The sequence below is a fragment of the Poromitra crassiceps genome (assembly GCF_964638095.1).
Source record: "Poromitra crassiceps genome assembly, chromosome: 6".
Taxonomy (NCBI): domain Eukaryota; kingdom Metazoa; phylum Chordata; class Actinopteri; order Beryciformes; family Melamphaidae; genus Poromitra; species Poromitra crassiceps.
Genome location: NC_139627.1, coordinates 35,382,256 through 35,405,650, shown reverse-complemented (window position 1 = coordinate 35,405,650; position 23,395 = coordinate 35,382,256). Strand labels below are relative to the sequence as shown.

The 23,395-nt window shown below is 43.6% G+C and overlaps 1 protein-coding gene across 1 annotated transcript in view; it reads left to right on the top strand.

Annotated features, from left to right (window-relative positions):
- The window catches only part of dachd (dachshund d), a gene marked incomplete at its 5' end in the record, with an annotated part of 143,594 nt that extends 121,606 nt beyond the window's left edge, over positions 1–21,988 (top strand). Inside the window, 3 exons of the mRNA XM_083639497.1 lie at positions 1,889–2,032; positions 4,154–4,222; positions 21,495–21,988. Coding sequence (XP_083495623.1) covers positions 1,889–2,032; positions 4,154–4,222; positions 21,495–21,532 — 251 coding nt within the window. The 3' untranslated portion in view covers positions 21,533–21,988. The remainder of the gene's footprint in view (positions 1–1,888; positions 2,033–4,153; positions 4,223–21,494) is intronic.
- Positions 21,989–23,395: the final 1,407 nt, after the last annotated feature.

The following is a 23,395-nucleotide window of genomic DNA, read 5'->3' as shown; positions in this document are numbered from 1 at the left end:
TTATTGTTTGGGTTAGGATTATTGTTTGGATTATTGTTTGGGTCAGGATTATTGTTTGCGTTAGGATTAGTGCTTGCGTTAGGATTATTGTTTGGGTTAGGATTATTGTTTGGGTTAGGATTAGGATTAATGTTAGGATTAGGATTATTGTTTGGGTTAGGATTATTGTTTGGGTTAGGGTTAGGATTATTGTTTGGGTTAGGGTTAGGATTATTGTTTGGGTTAGGGTTAGGATTATTGTTTGGGTTAGGGTTAGGATTATTGTTTGGGTTAGGGTTAGGATTATTGTTTGGGTTAGGGTTAGGATTATTGTTTGGGTTAGGCTCACGGTTGAAATGTAGACTGTTGGAAATGTTGTGATCATGACTGGGAATTAAACACGGCCCTCCCGATGTGTTTACGCCTTCCGTCCACCCCGGCTACAACACCCTTACTCTCCACTGTGCTCTTTCAATAGCAGACTATATGACGTGTCTAATGTTAATATTCACCTATCTAGAGACATGATATGCAACACATTTTGGTTCGTAATGTTGATGTTCTAAATATCAGTGGATTGCAGGAACGTAATGCCGACATTTCATTGTGGTGAGCAGGCTGGGCCTGACACGATACTATGTGAATGTAACTGCAAAAAAAAGACAAATATCAAGTCACATTTTGTAGCTCTTATTGAAACAGTGACATAACCCATATGATCATTACAAATACACATTCACTGCAAACATATATGAGATGAAATCATCTTACAGTAGCAGTCTCATGTTCTATGCATCAGCTGATTATGTTTAATGTGTCGTTTATGTTTAATGAGAGAAATTCATGAAAAAATATCCTACTAAATTTTTCAATTTGCTTTAACTCCCTTGAGCAGTTTGCTAAATCTCAGTCGGTGTTTGCTCAGATTTTTAAATAAAGGACTTTGTTAACCAATATTTAATATTTGATTAAAGTCCCTTTTTTCTATGCTAGTCGTATGCTAGAATTTTCTTTTCTTTTCTGATTTTCCCCTCCATTTTCTATCCAATTATACTTGGCCAATTTTTCCCCCTGCTGCCCCGGTCGCTGCTCCACCCTCTGCCAATCTGAGGAGAGCCATAGACTAGCACATGCTTCCTCTGACACATGCGCAATTGCCAGCCGCTTCTTTTCACCTGACAGTGGGGAGCTTCACCAGCAGGACGTAGCACGTTGGAGGATCATGCTATTCCCACCAGTTCCCTTCCGCCCCGAACAGGTGCCCCGACCGACCAGAGGAGGCGCTACCTTAATCCGGCTTCCCACGCGCAGACACAGCCAATGGCTTCCCATGCGCAGACACAGCCAATCGTGCCTGTATGGACGCGCGACCAAGCTGGAGGTAACACGGGGCGCGAACCTGCGACCCTCATGTTGGTAGGCAGGGAATCTACCGCAACACTACCCGGACGCCCAGGTAAAAAAGCTCTTTAATTATTATTGCCTTTTGCTGTCATATTTTAATGGCTGCCACAGAGGACCCAGAAGCTGGTGGGGTATGAGTCCTGGTCGCTGCACTAGTGCCTCCTCTGGGTGGTCTGGCCTGTTTGGGGGAAGGGGAACTGGGGGGAATAGCATGATCCTCCCACGCGTTATGTCCTGCAACCCCTCACTGTCAGGTGAAAAGAACCTGCTGGCAACTGCACATGTATCAGAGGAAGTATGTGTGAGTCGACAACTCTCCCCAGATCAGCAGAGGGGGTGGAGCAATGACCGGGACAGCAGGGGGAATTGGCCGAGTCCAATTGGGGAGAAAATGGGAGAGGAAACGGAGGAGAAAAAAGAATAAGGCAGGGCTGTCATGGATTATGAGCTCATTTGCTGTCTCTCTATCCTCATTGTGGTGTTCTCCCATCTCCTCTCTGCTCAGCCATCATCCAGAAGCGCCTGAAGAAGGAGAAGAAGGCCAAGAGGAAACTGCAGGAAGCTCTGGAGTACGAGTCCAAGAGGAGAGAGCAGGCGGAGCAGGTTCTCAAGCAGCCCTCGCCCTCCGACAGCATGCGCTCGCTCAACGGTCAGCCACTCCACAGGAACAAACCCTTCACACACCGCAGCGCACAGCCCGGCCACCGCTACATTTAGCTAGCAGCTCTTTATGACATTAAGCGGGGTGCCCCATGAGAGGAATAAGAGAAGAGCAGAATGGAAAATATCTTGACGTTTAGAAAAAAAAGTTACCCAGAGGCAATATTTTGTAGACACAGATCACTCTATTTTCCAAAACACAGTAATTTTGTAAACAATGATTTTGAGATCAGAACACCGTCTGGTGTTCAACCAACTTAAATTCTCTCGTCTCTCCCCTCTTCCGGGACCTTCACTGGCTTCCCATCTCGGCATGCATCAAATTCAAGACACTGGTTCTGGCCTACAGGGCAGTACACCAGACAGCCCCTCTGTACCTACAATCTATGGTCAGGCTCCAAACCTCTCAGCGCTCCCTCCGCTCCTCCACCAGTGCAGGTCGCCTTGCTCCTCCTCCGCTACGTGGGCTCAAAAGTTTCTCAGCACGGTCACGACTTTCATCCCTGGCGCCACAATGGTGGAACGAGCTCCCCGCTTCGGTGAGGATGGCCGAATCTCTCCCCATCTTTCGCGGAAGACGAAATACACACCTTTTCAGGCTCCACCTGGGCCAGTCTGGAACTAAAAAAATTTATTCTAAAAAAAGACTAATGTTACTTATGTTACTTATTCCTTCTCAAACTATTTTCTACAAGTGCTACTCTGTCTATTCCTTCAAAAAGTCTTAGCTGTCATAGACTGTGTTGCATAGTTGATTTCTCTTCACAAAATGTGATATTGTAAGTCGCTTTGGATAAAAGTCTCCTAAATTACATAATGTAATGTAATAATGTTGAGATGACTACCGACTATACAGTACCATCCGGATCCGTGAACGCACATTCTGTTTCGTTCTGTGGATCCGTCTGGCCTCCAGCCGTGGCGCACGTTTTGAGAAACAACAAAGTGTACGGGCCAATCAGGGACCTGCCTCGTAGTTGACATTGTATCAGTCAAATCAGGAAAGCCGCTGGCAAAACTGTAATGGCTGCCTCCATGGCTCTCTGGCTCGAGCAGTAACGTCAACATTCACCAAGTTTACACAGCCATAAGTGCAATTATTGTAGAAATAGACTCAATAACAACAATTAAACAATAACAGGAGTTTGTCGGCGGAAAATATGTTTTCCCTATTCTTCCGAGTGGATTTGGATTGGACTGGATCCGACGCTGATTGGCTGAAGGACTGGCTACTTCCACCCACTGAAATGATTGTGCACAGCTCGTAGTCCAGATGGATACAAATTTCTGACCAATAAAACCATCACAGATTTTTGAACAGTCCCACCCCTCTGCCCCTCTCTCACTACCTGATGATATCCCATTGGTTTACACACTTTTGAATGATCTCTTCCCAAATTATGCCCTGCCTCAATATCCTGTTTCAACAGGAAATACATGACATTGATGCTCTCAAAATGTTATTCTGACTTGCACTTGATCAATATTACGTAATGTGCTTTACTTTCATGCCAGCCGTCATTTGCTAGGTTGTTTTGTTCGAATGGTGAATATTTTTTAGAGTGCCTAAGTCCCACCATCGTGAGATTGCCCATGGGGCCTAGGGAGTGAATTCCCCATTCATTTCAAAAATTATTATTATTATTATTATTTCCCCCTATTTTTGTGTGTGTTCTGGTCCGAGCGAAATGGTCTCTCGTTATTCTGAATATACCTGAATCACTTGGTTTGTCCAAGTAAAACTCTTTAAATAAGGATTTTACGAAACGTAGATGGAAAAATGAATCGGGAATTTCACTCCCTAGGCCCCATGAGGAACCCAGAAGAGGGCGTGACTTAGGCAATTTGGACTGCAACTGGTAAATTGCACATTGCCTTCTCAATCAGATCACTCACTCTGTACATATACGACACACAGCAGGACACAAACATATTGCGGTGGAGTACAAGACTTTTCCATCACAAGCCTAAAGCAGCAGGATTTGTCCAGCATGCACATTCGGTTTTGTGTGACTATCTCTTGTTTTGAGTGAGCGATGCTGTGAAGCTGCCGTTGTGATAGGTGGATGTCAAAGATGTTTAACGGCGGTGATCTCTCTCTCTCTCCCAGACTCTCTGACCCCTGAGATGGAGAGTGACCGCAGCAGTGGAAGAACAGATGCTGAAAGGACAATACAAGGTACAGGGGCTCAGATGAGACAATAAATCTTGCTCTCTTTTCTCTGGCTCTCTCTCTCTTTCGCTCTCTCTCTCTCTCTCTCTCTCACACACACACACACACACACACACACACACACACACACATACTGCTACAGTTTATGAACATTAGTGTTTCTGTGCCTGCTGTTCAGGCATACAGCTCACCATCTGGGCCACAGCACTAGGTCAAGATCATTGGTTTTCTGCAGACATAATATTGTTCTTTTATTCAAGTTTTAATGGCAGTGTTGCCTTTTCAATTCGAATATATATTTTCAGAAATACCTCTATATGCTTTAGTACACTGTGTAGGTGAAATACCTCTATATGCTTTAGTATACTGTGTAGGTGAAATACCCTTATATGCTTTATTAGTATACTGTGTATGTAGTGTAGTGTAGTGTAGTGTAGTGTGAAATACTATACCTCGATATGCTTTAGTATACTGTGTAGGTGAAATACCTCTATATGCTTTAGTATACTGTGTAGGTGAAATACCCTTATGCTTTATTAGTGTATTGTAGGTGAAATACCCTTATGCTTTATTAGTATACTGTGTAGGTGAAATACCCTTATGCTTTATTAGTGTACTGTCTAGGTGAAATACCCTTATGCTTTATTAGTGTACTGTGTAGGTGAAATACCTCTATATGCTTTAGTATACTGTGTAGGTGAAATACCTCTATATGCTTTAGTATACTGTGTACGTGAAATACCCTTATGCTTTATTAGTATACTGTCTAGGTGAAATACCCTTATGCTTTATTAGTGTACTGTGTAGGTGAAATACCTCTATATGCTTTAGTGTACTGTGTAGGTGAAATACCTCTATATGCTTTAGTATACAGTGTACGTGAAATACCCTTATGCTTTATTAGTATACTGTCTAGGTGAAATACCCTTATGCTTTATTAGTGTACTGTGTAGGTGAAATACCCTTATGCTTTATTAGTGTACTGTGTACTGTAGGTGAAATACCCTTATGCTTTATTAGTATACTGTCTAGGTGAAATACCCTTATGCTTTATTAGTATACTGTGTAGGTGAAATACCTCTATATGCTTTAGTGTACTGTGTAGGTGAAATACCTCTATATGCTTTAGTATACTGTGTACGTGAAATACCCTTATGCTTTATTAGTATACTGTCTAGGTGAAATACCCTTATGCTTTATTAGTGTACTGTGTAGGTGAAATACCCTTATGCTTTATTAGTATACTGTGTAGGTGAAATACCTCTATATGCTTTAGTATACTGTGTACGTGAAATACCCTTATGCTTTATTAGTATACTGTCTAGGTGAAATACCCTTATGCTTTATTAGTGTACTGTGTAGGTGAAATACCCTTATGCTTTATTAGTATACTGTGTAGGTGAAATACCCTTATGCTTTATTAGTATACTGTGTAGGTGAAATACCCTTATGCTTTATTAGTATACTGTGTAGGTGAAATACCCTTATGCTTTATTAGTATACTGTCTAGGTGAAATACCCTTATGCTTTATTAGTGTACTGTGTAGGTGAAATACCCTTATGCTTTATTAGTATACTGTGTAGGTGAAATACCCTTATGCTTTATTAGTATACTGTGTAGGTGAAATACCCTTATGCTTTATTAGTATACTGTGTAGGTGAAATACCCTTATGCTTTATTAGTGTACTGTGTAGGTGAAATACCCTTATGATTATTAGTATACTGTGTAGGTGAAATACCCTTATGATTATTAGTGTACTGTGTAGGTGAAATACCCTTATGCTTTATTAGTATACTGTGTAGGTGAAATACCCTTATGCTTTATTAGTATACTGTGTAGGTGAAATACCCCTATGCTTTATTAGTATACTGTGTAGGTGAAATACCCCTATGCTTTATTAGTATACTGTGTAGGTGAAATACCCCTATGCTTTATTAGTATACTGTGTAGGTGAAATACCCCTATGCTTTATTAGTATACTGTGTAGGTGAAATACCCCTATGCTTTATTAGTATACTGTGTAGGTGAAATACCCTTATGCTTTATTAGTATACTGTCTAGGTGAAATACCCTTATGCTTTATTAGTGTACTGTGTAGGTGAAATACCTCTATATGCTTTAGTATACTGTGTAGGTGAAATACCCTTATGCTTTATTAGTATACTGTCTAGGTGAAATGATGGTCTCGACCTAGTTTCAAGATGAAGACCAGTCACGCTGCCTCACGCCACACGTAACCTAGAGACATAGCGACCTTAGCATCACACGTAATCCTAGCGTGACGACAAGCGCAGTAATCCCAGCGTGACGTCGTTAATGGCGTCAGTACAGTAGTGACGCACTCGCCTAGCTGACGGCGTTAATGTCGTCAGTGCGAGGCCATGACGTGGCAGTATTTATAGCCACGCCGGGCGCCCCACGGTCCTTGTTCCCTGTCCTCCAGCGCCGCACTAAGCTGATCGAATTCCTTCTCTGGAAGCCGCGTTTCACTTCTCAAGCTGCCCATTCCTCCAGATCCTGCTATCAAGCCATCCGCATTCATACCAGCCATCCGCATTAACGAGACCACTCACCGTTCGCTCCTGCATCATGTCGGGCCGTGAAAACGAAGACTTCGAGGCGCAGTACCAGTTCGAGCTCGAGGCATCCAGCTCCGACGAGGACTTGCCCGTCGAACCATCCACGCCTGGGCACGGGCTGCAACAGGCAAGCGGACGGCAGCAGGCTTCGGCAGCACCAAACGCATCTCAGACGGGGGACCTCATCGCCAGGGGAAGACAAGCGGGGCCGGCGCGCAGAGTAGGTAGGGCGCGCGGCCGAGGAAAGAAAGCAAACGGTGCCAAGTCACTAGGACAGGCAACAACTCGCAGTCGCGCAAGGGACGAAGCGGAGAGCGCTCCGGGCACGAGCACTCGGGGGCGCGGAGGGAAGCAAACGCGCGCCCCCGTGAGGAGCGCAGCAGCCCCGGCCAAAGCATACGGCAGGCCATTAGGGCCAAAAATCGCCGCGAAAATCAATATCGCCGCTCAAATTCCCGCGAGGAGCTCAGCCGCCCTGCCCACATGGCAGGCCAACAGCCTGGAGGCCATGCGCCCAGCGCAGCCACCAGTCCAGCAGGCGGTGCCCATACAACCAGCAGTGCCCGCAGACCCATAATTCGGCTCCCACGACTAAATGTATCCAGCCGGGACGGCTCGCAGCATCGTCAGCCCCGAACGCAGGGAACGCCCGCGGAGCCCGTCCCGGACAGCAGTCGAGCGCAACGGTAATGTAATCACCTCTTTAATACATAACAGTGCCATATAATTTTAGCAACCAAATCTTAATTTCAAATCACTTCGGCGTGCTTCAAAACAATCATCTAACCATTCCCTGCGGTCCGCACGTCGGGCGCGAAGGAAACGAGCGGCATAAGTAGCAATGCATTTATCATAGTGAATGAATGATCTCTTGACAATCTCCGTGAACTGGTCGTCATACCCTCGCCTACAGCTAAAGAAAGACGGCGGAGCTACACTAAATGTCTCTTCATCCAATAACGTGAAACTAAATAACCTGGTGCATTCGAGAGCAAAATGAAGAGGCTAAATCTATGGAGAACTACACACATCTCTAACGTGTTAAATAACTAGGCCTAAACAATTAACATTAAACGTATTCACACATCGTGCTCAAACTGCATTCATTGCATTTATTGCACAATTTACAATAGTTAATAGCCAGCCAGAATCATTGCAAATGGACGTTCAAAGCATCAGTTAGCAATTGCGTTCAGTTAATCAATGTCTAATGACAGCCAGATTCCGTTTTAACAAAAAAAAAAAAAAAAAAAAAAAACGTTTCCCTTTCTCCGAGTCGATGCTCCAGCCACCCAGTCAAATTAACAGAAGCCGTGCTGCTCACTGAATATACATATATATACATATAACATACATATACATATGGGGGGTTTCGCTAAGTCACCGCGCCGAAGCGCGCCGGATTGGTCGATCACCCAGCGCCTGCGTAGCGCTGCGGCCACGCCCAGGGGGCGTCGTAAGTCGCCGTGGCGGTGCCGCTGGTCCTCGTCAGCCCACGCGGCCTACAGCCGACCAGAGCAGGCCGCCAAAGATCTCTCCTACCCTAGGCGTCACATGGTAAGCACATGGCATCCATCCCTGCATTCCTCGCAATAGCCGTTACTTCGCATTTCATTGGTGGTGGACTCCCCGAATCGGTGTCGATCGAATTGATTAAGCGTTCTAGGTGCCGAGCAGCCTGCAAGTGTTCCGGGTGCCGAGCAGCCCGTAGTCTCCCCACTAATTCAGACCCCAGTGGACTACTCGAAGTGTTCTAGGTGCCGAGCAGCCTGCAAGTGTTCCAGGTGCCGAGCAGCCTGTAGTCAGGGGGGGGGGCTCAATCCAAATCTCAAAACCGAGGCGGCTCAACCCAAATCTCAACACCGAGGCAGCGTCACTAATTCGTCGATCTAATTGATTAAGCGTTCCAGGTGTCGAGCAGCCTGCAAGTGCTCGGCGCTGAACAGCCCGCAACAAATCACTAATTCCGACCACGGTAGACTACTCGAAGTGTTCTAGGTGCCGAGCAGCCTGCAAGTATTATTATTATAACCTTTATTTAACCAGGTAAGAACAAATTGAGATACGAAATCTCTTTTACAATTGCGACCTGGCCAAGAAGGCAGCAAGTTACAGATCAGATCATACACACATTTACATACAAGATACAAAAACTAATTAAAACAGAGCACAGACTACACCAACACTGCATCAGAAGTAATAGTAAAAAGCATATGAAATAAAATCGTATATTACGATTTACAACCTAAAATCATAGTCATAAAATGATGATAAAAGAAGCATAAAGTGCAGAGGCATATTGTGCACAGAGGAGTCCAAATATTGCTACGAGAGGCATAAAGTGCATAAAGAGACAAAGTGCACAGTGGAAGTTTAAATGTTGCCACAGGAGCAGCTCGAGACAAGAACCTCTGACAACTTGTGTTTAAAACTGGACAACGAAATCAAAGAAACCAACTTAAAACGTGTCTGCAGGTCATTCCAGGACCAGGGACCAAAATAAGACAAGCTTCTTTTGCCAGCCTCAGTCCGTACAGGAGGCACTTTAAAGCGCAACCAGTTGGATCTGAGATTATACGAGGTAGTTATGGACACAAATTTAGAGCATAAGTAAGAGGGTAACTTACCCAGAATGGTCTTATACATGAGAATATACATACATACAATATAAGTGTTCTAGGTGCCGAGCAGCCCGTAGTCACACCACCAATTCAGACCCCAGCAGACTACTCAAAGTGTTCTACGTGTCGAGCAGCCTGTGAATGTTCTAGGTGCCGAGCAGCCTCCAAGTGTTCCGGGTGTCGAGCAGCCCGTAGTCTCCCCACTAATTCAGACCCCAGTGGACTACTCGAAGTGTTCTAGGTGCTGAGCAGCCTGCAAGTGTTCCAGGTGCCGAGCAGCCTGTAGTCAGGGGGGGGCTCAATCCAAATCCCAACACTGAGGCAGCGTCACTATTTCAGACCTCAATAGACGACTCGAAGTGTTCTAGGTGCCGAGCAGCCTGCAAGTGTTCTAGGTGCCGAGCAGCCTGTAGTCACATAACTAATTCAGCAAGACCTCAGTAGACGACTCGAAGTGTTCTAGGTGCCGAGCAGCCTGTTTGGGGGGGTTCGGGTTCGAGGGGGGCTCGAGCCAACCGGTCGGCGACAAGCGTCGCCCGAGCCAACCGGTCGGCGACAAGCGTCGCCTTCTCGAGCCAACCGGTCGGCGACAAGCGTCGCCTTCCGCCCAGCGGGGTTCGAGCCAACCGTTCGGGGTTCGGGTTCGAGGGGGGCTCGAGCCAACCGGTCGGCGACAAGCGTCGCCCGAGCCAACCGGTCGGCGACAAGCGTCGCCTTCTCGAGCCAACCGGTCGGCGACAAGCGTCGCCTTCCGCCCAGCGGGGTTCGAGCCAACCGTTCGCGGGGGGGAGGCGGGTTCGAGGGGGGCTCGAGCCAACCGGTCGGCGACAAGCGTCGCCTTCTCGAGCCAACCGGTCGGCGACAAGCGTCGCCTTCCGCCCAGCGGGGTTCGAGCCAACCGTTCGGCGACGAGCGGGTTCGAGGGGGGTTCGAGCCAACCGGTCGGCGACAAGCGTCGCCCGAGCCAACCGGTCGGCGACAAGCGTCGCCTTCTCGAGCCAACCGGTCGGCGACAAGCGTCGCCTTCCGCCCAGCGGGGTTCGAGCCAACAGTTCGCGGGGGGGGGGGCGGGTTCGAGGGGGGCTCGAGCCAACCGGTCGGCGACAAGCGTCGCCCGAGCCAGCCGGTCGGCGACAAGCGTCGCCTTCTCGAGCCAACCGGTCGGCGACAAGCGTTGCCGTCCGCCCAGCGGGGTTCGAGCCAACCGTTCGGCGACAAGCGGGTTCGAGGGGGGTTCGAGCCAACCGGTCGGCGACAAGCGTCGCCCGAGCCAACCGGTCGGCGACAAGCGTCGCCTTCTCGAGCCAACCGGTCGGCGACAAGCGTCGCCTTCCGCCCAGCGGGGTTCGAGCCAACCGTTCGCGGGGGGGGGGGCGGGCTCGAGGGGGGCTCGAGCCAACCGGTCGGCGACAAGCGTCGCCCGAGCCAGCCGGTCGGCGACAAGCGTCGCCTTCTCGAGCCAACCGGTCGGCGACAAGCGTCGCCGTCCGCCCAGCGGGGTTCGAGCCAACCGTTCGGCGACAAGCGGGTTCGAGGGGGGTTCAAGCCAATAGGTCGGCGACAAGCGTCGCCTTCCGCCCAGCGCCCGCCGTATCGCGAGGCGAGCTGACCGGTCGGCCTTTCAGGTTCTCTCTTTTGGGGGGTTCTCCGAGCGGATGCCCTCCCGCCTCAAGAAGAGAGGCATCCTGCCTCAGAGTCACTACGCCAAAGAATCAGTTGCCATGCTGCCGCGCCATCAGAATTAATGCCATACCGCTTCAGGCCATGAATCCTATCGCCATGCCATACTCCAATAAAGCTTGCTGATTAACCTTACCCTCTGGTCTCTCATGATTGAAATGATGGTCTCGACCTAGTTTCAAGATGAAGACCAGTCACGCTGCCTCACGCCACACGTAACCTAGAGACATAGCGACCTTAGCATCACACGTAATCCTAGCGTGACGACAAGCGCAGTAATCCCAGCGTGACGTCGTTAATGGCGTCAGTACAGTAGTGACGCACTCGCCTAGCTGACGGCGTTAATGTCGTCAGTGCGAGGCCATGACGTGGCAGTATTTATAGCCACGCCGGGCGCCCCACGGTCCTTGTTCCCTGTCCTCCAGCGCCGCACTAAGCTGATCGAATTCCTTCTCTGGAAGCCGCGTTTCACCCCACCCACCTCCCCAGTCCACCACCAATGTATTGACTCCCGAAGAACCCCCTACGGGGGGGGGTTCTCCGAGCGGATGCCCACCCGCCTCAAGAAGAGAGGCATCCTGCCTCAGAGTCACTACGCCAAAGAATCAGTTGCCATGCTGCCGCGCCATCAGAATTAATGCCATACCGCTTCAGGCCATGAATCCTATCGCCATGCCATACTCCAATAAAGCTTGCTGATTAACCTTACCCTCTGGTCTCTCATGATTGAAATACCCTTATGCTTTATTAGTGTACTGTGTAGGTGAAATACCCCTATGCTTTATTAGTGTACTGTGTACTGTAGGTGAAATACCCTTATGCTTTATTAGTATACTGTGTAGGTGAAATACCCATATGGTTTATTAGTATACTGTGTAGGTGAAATACCCCTATGCTTTATTAGTGTACTGTGTACTGTAGGTGAAATACCCTTATGCTTTATTAGTATACTGTGTAGGTGAAATACCCTTATGCTTTATTAGTATACTGTGTAGGTGAAATACCCCTATGCTTTATTAGTGTACTGTGTACTGTAGGTGAAATACCCTTATGCTTTATTAGTATACTGTGTAGGTGAAATACCCTTATGGTTTATTAGTATACTGTGTAGGTGAAATACCCCTATGCTTTATTAGTGTACTGTGTACTGTAGGTGAAATACCCTTATGCTTTATTAGTATACTGTGTAGGTGAAATACCCTTATGCTTTATTAGTATACTGTGTAGGTGAAATACCCCTATGCTTTATTAGTGTACTGTGTACTGTAGGTGAAATACCCTTATGCTTTATTAGTATACTGTCTAGGTGAAATACGCTTATGCTTTATTAGTGTACTGTGTAGGTGAAATACCTCTATATGCTTTAGTATACTGTGTAGGTGAAATACCCTTATGCTTTATTAGTGTACTGTGTACTGTAGGTGAAATACCCTTATGCTTTATTAGTATACTGTCTAGGTGAAATACCCTTATGCTTTATTAGTGTACTGTGTAGGTGAAATACCTCTATATGCTTTAGTATACTGTGTACGTGAAATACCCTTATGCTTTATTAGTATACTGTGTAGGTGAAATACCCCTATGCTTTATTAGTGTACTGTGTACTGTAGGTGAAATACCCTTATGCTTTATTAGTATACTGTGTAGGTGAAATACCCTTATGGTTTATTAGTATACTGTGTAGATGAAATACCCCTATGCTTTATTAGTGTACTGTGTACTGTAGGTGAAATACCCTTATGCTTTATTAGTATACTGTGTAGGTGAAATACCCTTATGCTTTATTAGTATACTGTGTAGGTGAAATACCCCTATGCTTTATTAGTGTACTGTGTACTGTAGGTGAAATACCCTTATGCTTTATTAGTATACTGTCTAGGTGAAATACGCTTATGCTTTATTAGTGTACTGTGTAGGTGAAATACCTCTATATGCTTTAGTATACTGTGTAGGTGAAATACCCTTATGCTTTATTAGTGTACTGTGTACTGTAGGTGAAATACCCTTATGCTTTATTAGTATACTGTCTAGGTGAAATACCCTTATGCTTTATTAGTGTACTGTGTAGGTGAAATACCTCTATATGCTTTAGTATACTGTGTAGGTGAAATACCCCTATGCTTTATTAGTGTACTGTGTACTGTAGGTGAAATACCCTTATGCTTTATTAGTATACTGTGTAGGTGAAATACCCCTATGCTTTATTAGTGTACTGTGTACTGTAGGTGAAATACCCTTATGCTTTATTAGTATACTGTGTAGGTGAAATACCCTTATGGTTTATTAGTATACTGTGTAGGTGAAATACCCCTATGCTTTATTAGTGTACTGTGTACTGTAGGTGAAATACCCCTATGCTTTATTAGTATACTGTGTAGGTGAAATACCCTTATGCTTTATTAGTATACTGTGTAGGTGAAATACCCTTATGCTTTATTAGTATACTGTGTAGGTGAAATACCCCTATGCTTTATTAGTGTACTGTGTACTGTAGGTGAAATACCCTTATGCTTTATTAGTATACTGTGTAGGTGAAATACCCTTATGGTTTATTAGTATACTGTGTACTGTAGGTGAAATACCCCTATGCTTTATTAGTATACTGTGTAGGTGAAATACCCTTATGGTTTATTAGTATACTGTGTAGGTGAAATACCCCTATGCTTTATTAGTGTACTGTGTACTGTAGGTGAAATACCCCTATGCTTTATTAGTATACTGTGTAGGTGAAATACCCTTATGGTTTATTAGTATACTGTGTAGGTGAAATACCCCTATGCTTTATTAGTGTACTGTGTAGGTGAAATACCCTTATGCTTTATTAGTGTACTGTGTACTGTAGGTGAAATACCCTTATGCTTTATTAGTATACTGTGTAGGTGAAATACCCTTATGCTTTATTAGTATACTGTGTAGGTGAAATACCCTTATGCTTTATTAGTGTACTGTGTAGGTGAAATACCTCTATATGCTTTAGTATACTGTGTAGGTGAAATACCCTTATGCTTTATTAGTATACTATACTGTGTAGGTGAAATACCCTTATGCTTTATTAGTATACTGTGTAGGTGAAATACCCTTATGCTTTAGTATACTGTGTAGGTGAAATACCTCTATATGCTTTAGTATACTGTGTAGGTGAAATACCTATATGCTTTAGTATACTGTGTAGGTGAAATACCTATATGCTTTATTAGTATACTGTGTAGGTGAAATACTTCTATATGATTTAGTATACTGTGTAGGTGAAATACCTCTATGCTTTAGTATAGTGTGTAGGTGAAGTACCTCTATATTATTTAGTATAGTGTGTAGGTGAAATACCTCTATGCTTTAGTATACTGTGTAGGTGAAGTACCTCTATATTATTTAGTATAGTGTGTAGGTGAAATACCTCTATGCTTTAGTATAGTGTGTAGGTGAAAGAGTGAAACACCTAAGCTCAAAGGCCACATAGAAAGACTGAAGGAAACAGTTTGTTTACAGCTCAAGAAGCATTAATGAGTCATAAAACCACACAAAAAGCTGTGGAATCCCCCCTTTGATACTCATAAAAGGAGCAAATCAATCCGTTTTATGAATAAGCCTTGTACATGTTGAATGGTTTGTTTGTTTGTTCGCCTTAGGGGTGCAGTAGGTGTTTGGGGAGGGGCGTGGGAGTGATAACCTCTGTGGACTGTCTGCTATCTGTGTTTACCCAGATACCAGACACCTCGCAGAGGTTGAATATCCTCATTATTGCGCCGACGTCTTCCTTTAATATGACTCTGCTACGGCTGCTCAGAAGCCGCCTTATCAGCCAGAGAGCTCCCAATTTATCCTGGAAAATACTCCATGTAATTTGCTATGAAAAGTGGGAAATATTCATCTTTGTATGCAGTAATAAGTTAGCTCCCTTTAACTCTTCAATGTTTCATTAGTCTACTTGAACTGATATTTTGTTAAAGGGCACAAAGAAAGAATTGGGCAAATTGTACTAAAAGAAATGATGACTCCTCCCTAATTAAATGTCATTCAGTCACTGGAGGGATCTGAAAGGGTTTGATGTCCAAAAAAAGGAAATCCATATGTCATCATTTAAATACAGAGATAACTTGCAGATACAGTGCAATTATAGCCCCCTATTTCATACCAAATTAGTAGATTTAGCCACTCTCATTTCTAACATGTTACAGTAATATGGAGAGACCCGGCTCTTTGTAGTAATAATTGTATCAAATTGAATGTCTTAAACTCCCCCCCCCCCCCCCTCCGTGCTGTGACTGGATATATTGCTTCATGTGCATGTACAGTATATTATATATATATTGCTTCATGTGCATGTACAGTATATTATATATATATTGCTTCATGTGCATGTACAGTATATTATATATATATTGCTTCATGTGCATGTACAGTATATTATATATATATTGCTTCATGTGCATGTACAGTATATTATATATATATTGCTTCATGTGCATGTACAGTATATTATATATATATTGCTTCATGTGCATGTACAGTATATTATATATATATTGCTTCATGTGCATGTACAGTATATTATATATATATTGCTTCATGTGCATGTACAGTATATTATATATATATTGCTTCATGTGCATGTACAGTATATTATATATATATTGCTTCATGTGCATGTACAGTATATTATATATATATTGCTTCATGTGCATGTACAGTATATTATATATATATTGCTTCATGTGCATGTACAGTATATGCGGGCGAGGACAGATGAGAGTTGAACTTACTTTGATCTGCTCGGAGAAACCAAAAGGATGCTCTTATATATCTTGATCTCTGGTAGGGAACGTATGATGTGGCCATGGAGCATATCATTTCTGCAGCCTCTCAGTAAAACTGAACGTTGCCCTGAAGAGTGGCGTGAAGGGGGAAACTGAATATCAGGCTACACTCTGTGTTTTTGTTCAATTAGAGAATCATTTGTCTGCCACCCATGTCTCCTCTGCTCCACTCTGCAAGCCTCGCTGTATAATTAACCTCAAATGGCAAAAAATGATGTTGATAAATTACACAAGCAAGGGAGGGGGAAAAACAAGCCTATCACTCGCATGAAAGCCGAGAGAAATGTGTGTTCTATTCACAACTCCAAACTCAGGGAGGGGAATGGAGAGAAGGGGGGGAAATTAATGAGAGCATAATTTTAGAGAACTAATTATTTCTATTTGTCTTTTGTCACACTTCTCTAATTCTGCGATATTAACACAGTCTGTGTTTATTAATTGCTTTCACAGTGTTTTGAATCGGGTCCAAGAGGGAGCGTGGCTGTTTTCACAGGCAGGCAAGCTACTGGGACTGCACCTCGCCAGTACTGCCTGGCAACGGTGCACATATGCATATCTTCCCCAGTATCTTCCCTGGCTCCCGCCCGCGTCCCACTCGATGTGTTCGGCAAGTTTACACGACCCTGTGCACAGAGATAAAGTTCTTTGTGGCAAGATTAAACATCAAAACAGTTAAAGTGAAATTAAAATTAAATGAATGAATGTCACTGAAGCAAAAAAGACTGTAATTAATGGATCCCTTAATTGTCTTCATAAAATATTTGCATGGGCATAATTTGCATAATTTACATGTATTAATTAATCTTTCAAAGGAATTTTATGCTGAGAGAAGCCAAAAATTCCCTTTGTTTTATTTAGCATCTAATGAAATATTTATTCTCTTTAATGAACTTTTCATCTTGATTTGAATATAAAAATACTGAAGTTTTAACATATTTTAATGAGACATTCTTTCATAAAACAACGTGTCAAAACGTCACAGATTTTTCGTATTCGAGTATGTAAAGCAGATGTTTCAATATTTGCGGGAATATTGCACGTGGAGTCTCCAGGTTGCAGATTTGAATTAGTGAGATTTGCTTATCGAGCCTCTCCGCCGCTCATTCCCCTGTCGTCCGTGATCATTTTATCTCCTCCAAGTACAATGAGGCGATATCGAACATCCTCTTCTCAACTTATTAAATGTCACCATCTGTCAAACAATCCAATCGCCTTCCTTTTCATTAACGCCCCATAAACAGCTCCGACTGTGAGGCTGGTCAGACAGGCAGACGAACAAACAAACAGTGAGGTGAGCTTGTGATCACTTCTTCTTATGACAGCCGGGGGGATGTGTCTATCAAGTGTTGCATCCGGCCCCACACTCTTAGCGCTCTCCAGCCCCCTCCTCGGCTTTTGATTTTATTCTTAGCGCCACATTCATGCTGTAATGACTTTTACATATAACTCGCTGGTGTTGCTTGAATAGAGGCGGCCAGAGTGCAATGCCTTTGAGACCTGCAGCACTGCTGGGTAATTAGCCTGTGTGTTTGTACCACCCCACCCCCCACCCCACAACACACAACACACACACACACACACACACAAAACAAACGCACACAAACACACACACACACACACACACACACACACACACACATGCCAACAACGCCTTTGATGTATCCACTCACAGGCTGGAAAGGTGTTCAGGATGAATCACCGCACTAATTGATAAAATATTGATAAAGTATTGAGCACATTGGGAATCCGAAATTTGAAAATTAGCTCAAATGTTGAGGGGTAAAAACAGAAAACAATGCAAACAATGTCTTTTTAAATATAGAAAATGAACATGCAGTCCCTTCTCAGACCTATATGCGGCTTGTTAAAGTGCTAACGTACTGTAAGACACAGGTAATAGGTGTAACTGAGACAGAGGTGATAGGTGTAACTGAGACAGAGGTAATAGGTGTAACTGAGACAGAGGTGATAGGTGTAACTGAGACAGAGGTAATAGGTGTAACTGAGACAGAGGTGATAGATGTAACTGAGACACAGGTGATAGGTGTAACTGAGACAGAGGTGATAGATGTAACTGAGACAGAGGTGATAGGTGTAACTGAGACAGAGGTGATAGGTGTAACTGAGACAGAGGTGATAGATGTAACTGAGACACAGGTGATAGGTGTAACTGAGACAGAGGTGATAGGTGTAACTGAGACAGAGGTGATAGGTGTAACTGAGACAGAGGTGATAGGTGTAACTGAGACAGAGGTGATAGATGTAACTGAGACACAGGTGATAGGTGTAACTGAGACAGAGGTGATAGGTGTAACTGAGACAGAGGTGATAGGTGTAACTGAGACACAGGTGATAGGTGTAACTGAGACACAGGTGATAGGTGTAACTGAGACACAGGTGATAGGTGTAACTGAGACAGAGGTGATAGGTGTAACTGAGACAGAGGTGATAGGTGTAACTGAGACACAGGTGATAGGTGTAACTGAGACACAGGTGATAGGTGTAACTGAGACACAGGTGATAGGTGTAACTGAGACAGAGGTAATAGGTGTAACTGAGACACAGGTGATAGGTGTAACTGAGACACAGGTGATAGGTGTAACTGAGACACAGGTGATAGGTGTAACTGAGACAGAGGTGATAGGTGTAACTGAGACAGAGGTGATAGGTGTAACTGAGACAGAGGTGATAGATGTAACTGAGACACAGGTGATAGGTGTAACTGAGACAGAGGTAATAGGTGTAACTGAGACAGAGGTGATAGATGTAACTGAGACACAGGTGATAGGTGTAACTGAGACAGAGGTAATAGGTGTAACTGAGACACAGGTGATAGGTGTAACTGAGACAGAGGTGATAGGTGTAACTGAGACAGAGGTGATAGGTGTAACTGAGACAGAGGTGATAGATGTAACTGAGACACAGGTGATAGGTGTAACTGAGACAGAGGTGATAGGTGTAACTGAGACAGAGGTGATAGGTGTAACTGAGACAGAGGTGATAGATGTAACTGAGACACAGGTGATAGGTGTAACTGAGACAGAGGTGATAGGTGTAACTGAGACAGAGGTGATAGGTGTAACTGAGACAGAGGTGATAGGTGTAACTGAGACAGAGGTAATAGGTGTAACTGAGACACAGGTAATAGGTGTAACTGAGACAGAGGTGATAGGTGTAACTGAGACAGAGGTGATAGGTGTAACTGAGACAGAGGTGATAGGTGTAACTGAGACACAGGTGATAGGTGTAACTGAGACACAGGTAATAGGTGTAACTGAGACAGAGGTGATAGGTGTAACTGAGACACAGGTGATAGGTGTAACTGAGACACAGGTAATAGGTGTAACTGAGACAGAGGTGATAGGTGTAACTGAGACAGAGGTAATAGGTGTAACTGAGACACAGGTGTTAGGTGTAACTGAGACAGAGGTGATAGGTGTAACTGAGACACAGGTGATAGGTGTAACTGAGACACAGGTGATAGGTGTAACTGAGACAGAGGTGATAGATGTAACTGAGACAGAGGTGATAGGTGTAACTGAGACAGAGGTGATAGGTGTAACTGAGACACAGGTGATAGATTTAACTGAGACACAGGTGATAGATGTAACTGAGACAGAGGTGATAGATGTAACTGAGACACAGGTGATAGGTGTAACTGAGACACAGGTGATAGGTGTAACTGAGACAGAGGTGATAGGTGTAACTGAGACACAGGTGATAGGTGTAACTGAGACACAGGTGATAGGTGTAACTGAGACAGAGGTGATAGGTGTAACTGAGACACAGGTGATAGGTGTAACTGAGACAGAGGTGATAGATTTAACTGAGGCACAGGTGATAGGTGTAACTGAGACAGAGGTGATAGGTGTAACTGAGACAGAGGTGATAGGTGTAACTGAGACACAGGTGATAGGTGTAACTGAGACAGAGGTAATAGGTGTAACTGAGACACAGGTGATAGGTGTAACTGAGACACAGGTGATAGGTGTAACTGAGACAGAGGTGATAGGTGTAACTGAGACAGAGGTGATAGGTGTAACTGAGACACAGGTGATAGGTGTAACTGAGACACAGGTGATAGGTGTAACTGAGACACAGGTAATAGGTGTAACTGAGACACAGGTGATAGGTGTAACTGAGACACAGGTGATAGGTGTAACTGAGACACAGGTGATAGGTGTAACTGAGTGTATCGCACACGTCGCACACGAATTCTAAGGAGCGGTGTCTCCTCTGCTGTGTCATGTCCGACCGCCATCAACACCTTGCCCCCCCCCCCCCCCCCTAAATGTGCTGCTGCTTTGTCTTTTGAGTGTGCCTTTCCCTTTAACAGTGAATTATTTAGGCCCGCTGACATAGAGAGGTATGCTTCTTAAAGGCAGTAATGTAGCATTCTGACATAGAGAGGTATGCTTCTTAAAGGCAGTAATGTAGCATTCTGACATAGAGAGGTATGCTTCTTAAAGGCAGTAATGTAGCATTCTGACATAGAGAGGTATGCTTCTTAAAGGCAGTAATGTGGCATTCTGACATAGAGAGGTATGCTTCTTAAAGGCAGTAATGTAGCATTCTGACATAGAGAGGTATGCTTCTTAAAGGCAGTAATGTAGCATTCTCCGGCGGAGAAGCTGCGAGGGTAATAAACGTCAAACATGCTCCTGAGCTGTGCCTAACAGATGCTTTTACCAGCTCAGCATCGGAGCGGCGCTGCTCGCTCAGGCGAACACTCAGACAAGAGTGTTCTTTGAAAATGGACAAAGCTCGTTAGGTTGAAGGTGTCTGCAGAGAGCACCGCCGAGGAATGTCTGCCGTTTTCAATAAACACTATTTCCATGCAGGAAATGTCACTTATAGAGCACGTTACATCATGAGTGCAATATTATGTTCAAACAAGCGTATCGGGAAACACGTCTTAAACACATGTGACGTGCAAACCTGATGCCTGGAGTGCAGCTAGCACGGGCCCTTTTACAAGTTGTGTTGTGTTGCTAGTGAAATATGCATGCAGTGTTGTTCTCATATTTGTATGGACTAACTGCTATGTGATCTGAAATACAAAGACATTCTTATTACTGATACAGTCTGCTGAAAGGGCTAACAAGTAGGCAACCGTGAAATCGCTCAAATTAAGAGAAAAGATGTTTTTCCACTTTTTTTTCATATTACGCATGTTTAGATGATGAAGAACACACCCAATAGAACAAATAATGAGAGGAAAAAAGACAATGTCACATTTTCTCTCGCCTGGACACCACAGAATGTCCCCAGTAAATTACATAGTTTACCCAAGATAGCATCTAGCATTGTTGCAAGTAATAAACTGAGATTACAGCAAATCACAGCACATCTGACTTTATCGTGCTTACTGTCATTATTGCTCAGGTTATTTCTTTATCTTATAATATCTTTTTATTGGTTTATAATGCCATAATAATGCTGCTAAAAAATTACAAGACTAGAGGGCAATATTTTGAGGCTGTTGAAAGCTACGTTTCACCAACAATCACATCCGGAGCGATGCATTTGCGTCAGCAGGATGTGTTGGCTAATCCTTGGCTCCTGTGTGTGCTCTGTTGCAGATGGAAGACTGTTCCTGAAAACCACAGTGATGTACTGATAAGGCCGCGAGGAGAGCTGGAGGAAATAAAAAATAAGAAAAATAAAAAAAGGAAAAACCCATGAAGATTCTCGAGAGCCCTTAACCAGGGTGATTTAGTAGAGGAAAGGAGTCAAGCTGCTTGTACGAGTTCAATGGAAGTGCTGCGTTCAGCCAAAATGCTGGAGTGAGGTTGTGTCTGAATGTAGAATAAGAAATCTTTTTCTAACTGAGGCCAACATAAAATAGTTTGAGAAAGCAAGTTTTGACGTAATGGGTTGACTAAACTGAAGGATAAAGAATATATATATTGAGCACAGTAAAATGTACCAACGGACCACTGTTGGTAATAACTCATAAATTCACAGCACTGAAGATTTTTATACTGTATCTCAACCAGCGAGAAAGCTTCGAAAACAATTCGACTGAAGTTTTGTTTTGTATTGCAAATTGAATTTTGAGAAGATAGAAACGACACCTGGAGATGAACCTTGTGGAAAAAATGTGAATCTATCCATGTGTTGATCAAAACAGAAGACTGCTGTTTGATTTTAATGTTTTCTAAATTAGATGACAATACAATCAAGTTTCCTTTTTACCATTGTTGTATATACAAGCTCTGATGATAATGATAGGAGAACTCGCTCTATCAAAAGCCGAGTGGATTGATAAGGTATGTGTATATAAAGTTAAGAGGTATTGTGTATGCAGTAGAGCTATTAGGCAAACAATACCACCATTTATATAAACCTACATTTTTGTTTTGTTCTATTTCTGAGCCATCATTCTTTCAAATAGCTGCCATTTTGGTGAGAAAGCATGCAGGCATGTAAATGTTTGTCCTGGAATTATGATATTTAATAAATCCTATATTGTGCTGAACAAATACATAGGGTTGTCTCACTCAAGCCCAAATGATTTTGAAAACATAATTATCAAACATTTCACTTTCAAAATGAAGATTTTTTGCTGTCAATAGTACTGTAATCTTTGTAACAAAGGTAATATTCCTTTGATTTTATTGTACATTTTGTTTGTCCAAATCGACGCAGCTCAAAGCTTTTTTTTTACCCAGTCTATTAAGGATGGCGTATCGGCTTGAAGAACAGAAACAATCAGTCATGACACAGCTTTTCAAAACTAAATACCATTTAATGATATTGCTCAAATCCCTGTTCAACATACAGAGAGATTTTTTATTATTCTTTTATTTTAGAATGTGTGTTTCATGCTATCCTGATGAAAAAAATAAATCATCATAAGTAATCATTGCTTGTTACTTTCCCTGCAGACGATACTTCTCCAATTTAGGTGCTAAAGCGCCATGTACAAGTATATTCTCTAGACATGAGCTGATGTCGCAGTCTCATGAACAGCCAGGAAGCGGTTTTGACTTTAATGTGTTGCAATCAGGAGAGGAAGTGTGTTCACGTGTGTTTGTTCTTTTTGTTTTCAATGGCGTGTCTGGGTCTGTTGTCACTGATAACTTATAGCTTCTCAAATCATCTCTTCATTGTATTTCAAAATTCTAATAAAGTTAACATGTTGATGATAAACAAACAATGCGAGTTAACTATGTTGCCAGAGGTCTTGGACAAATTGCTGTGCAGCACTTCTGTTAACATTGTATTTTTTTTTCTTTCTGGTAGAGGGACTTAGGAGTCACACTTTAGATTGATTTCACATTTCAGATGTGGATGGAGATCGAGTGCCTAAGTCACACCCTCTTCCGGGTTCGGCCTGGCACCTTTCATTTTCCCATTGACGTTTCTTAAAATCCTTATAAAACTTGTGCTTGGTCCCAAAAGAGTTTATTCAGCTATATTCAAAATCAGGAGAGACCATAGAAGCCTTTTTTTTTGGTGTGGTCCGAGTGAAATGTTC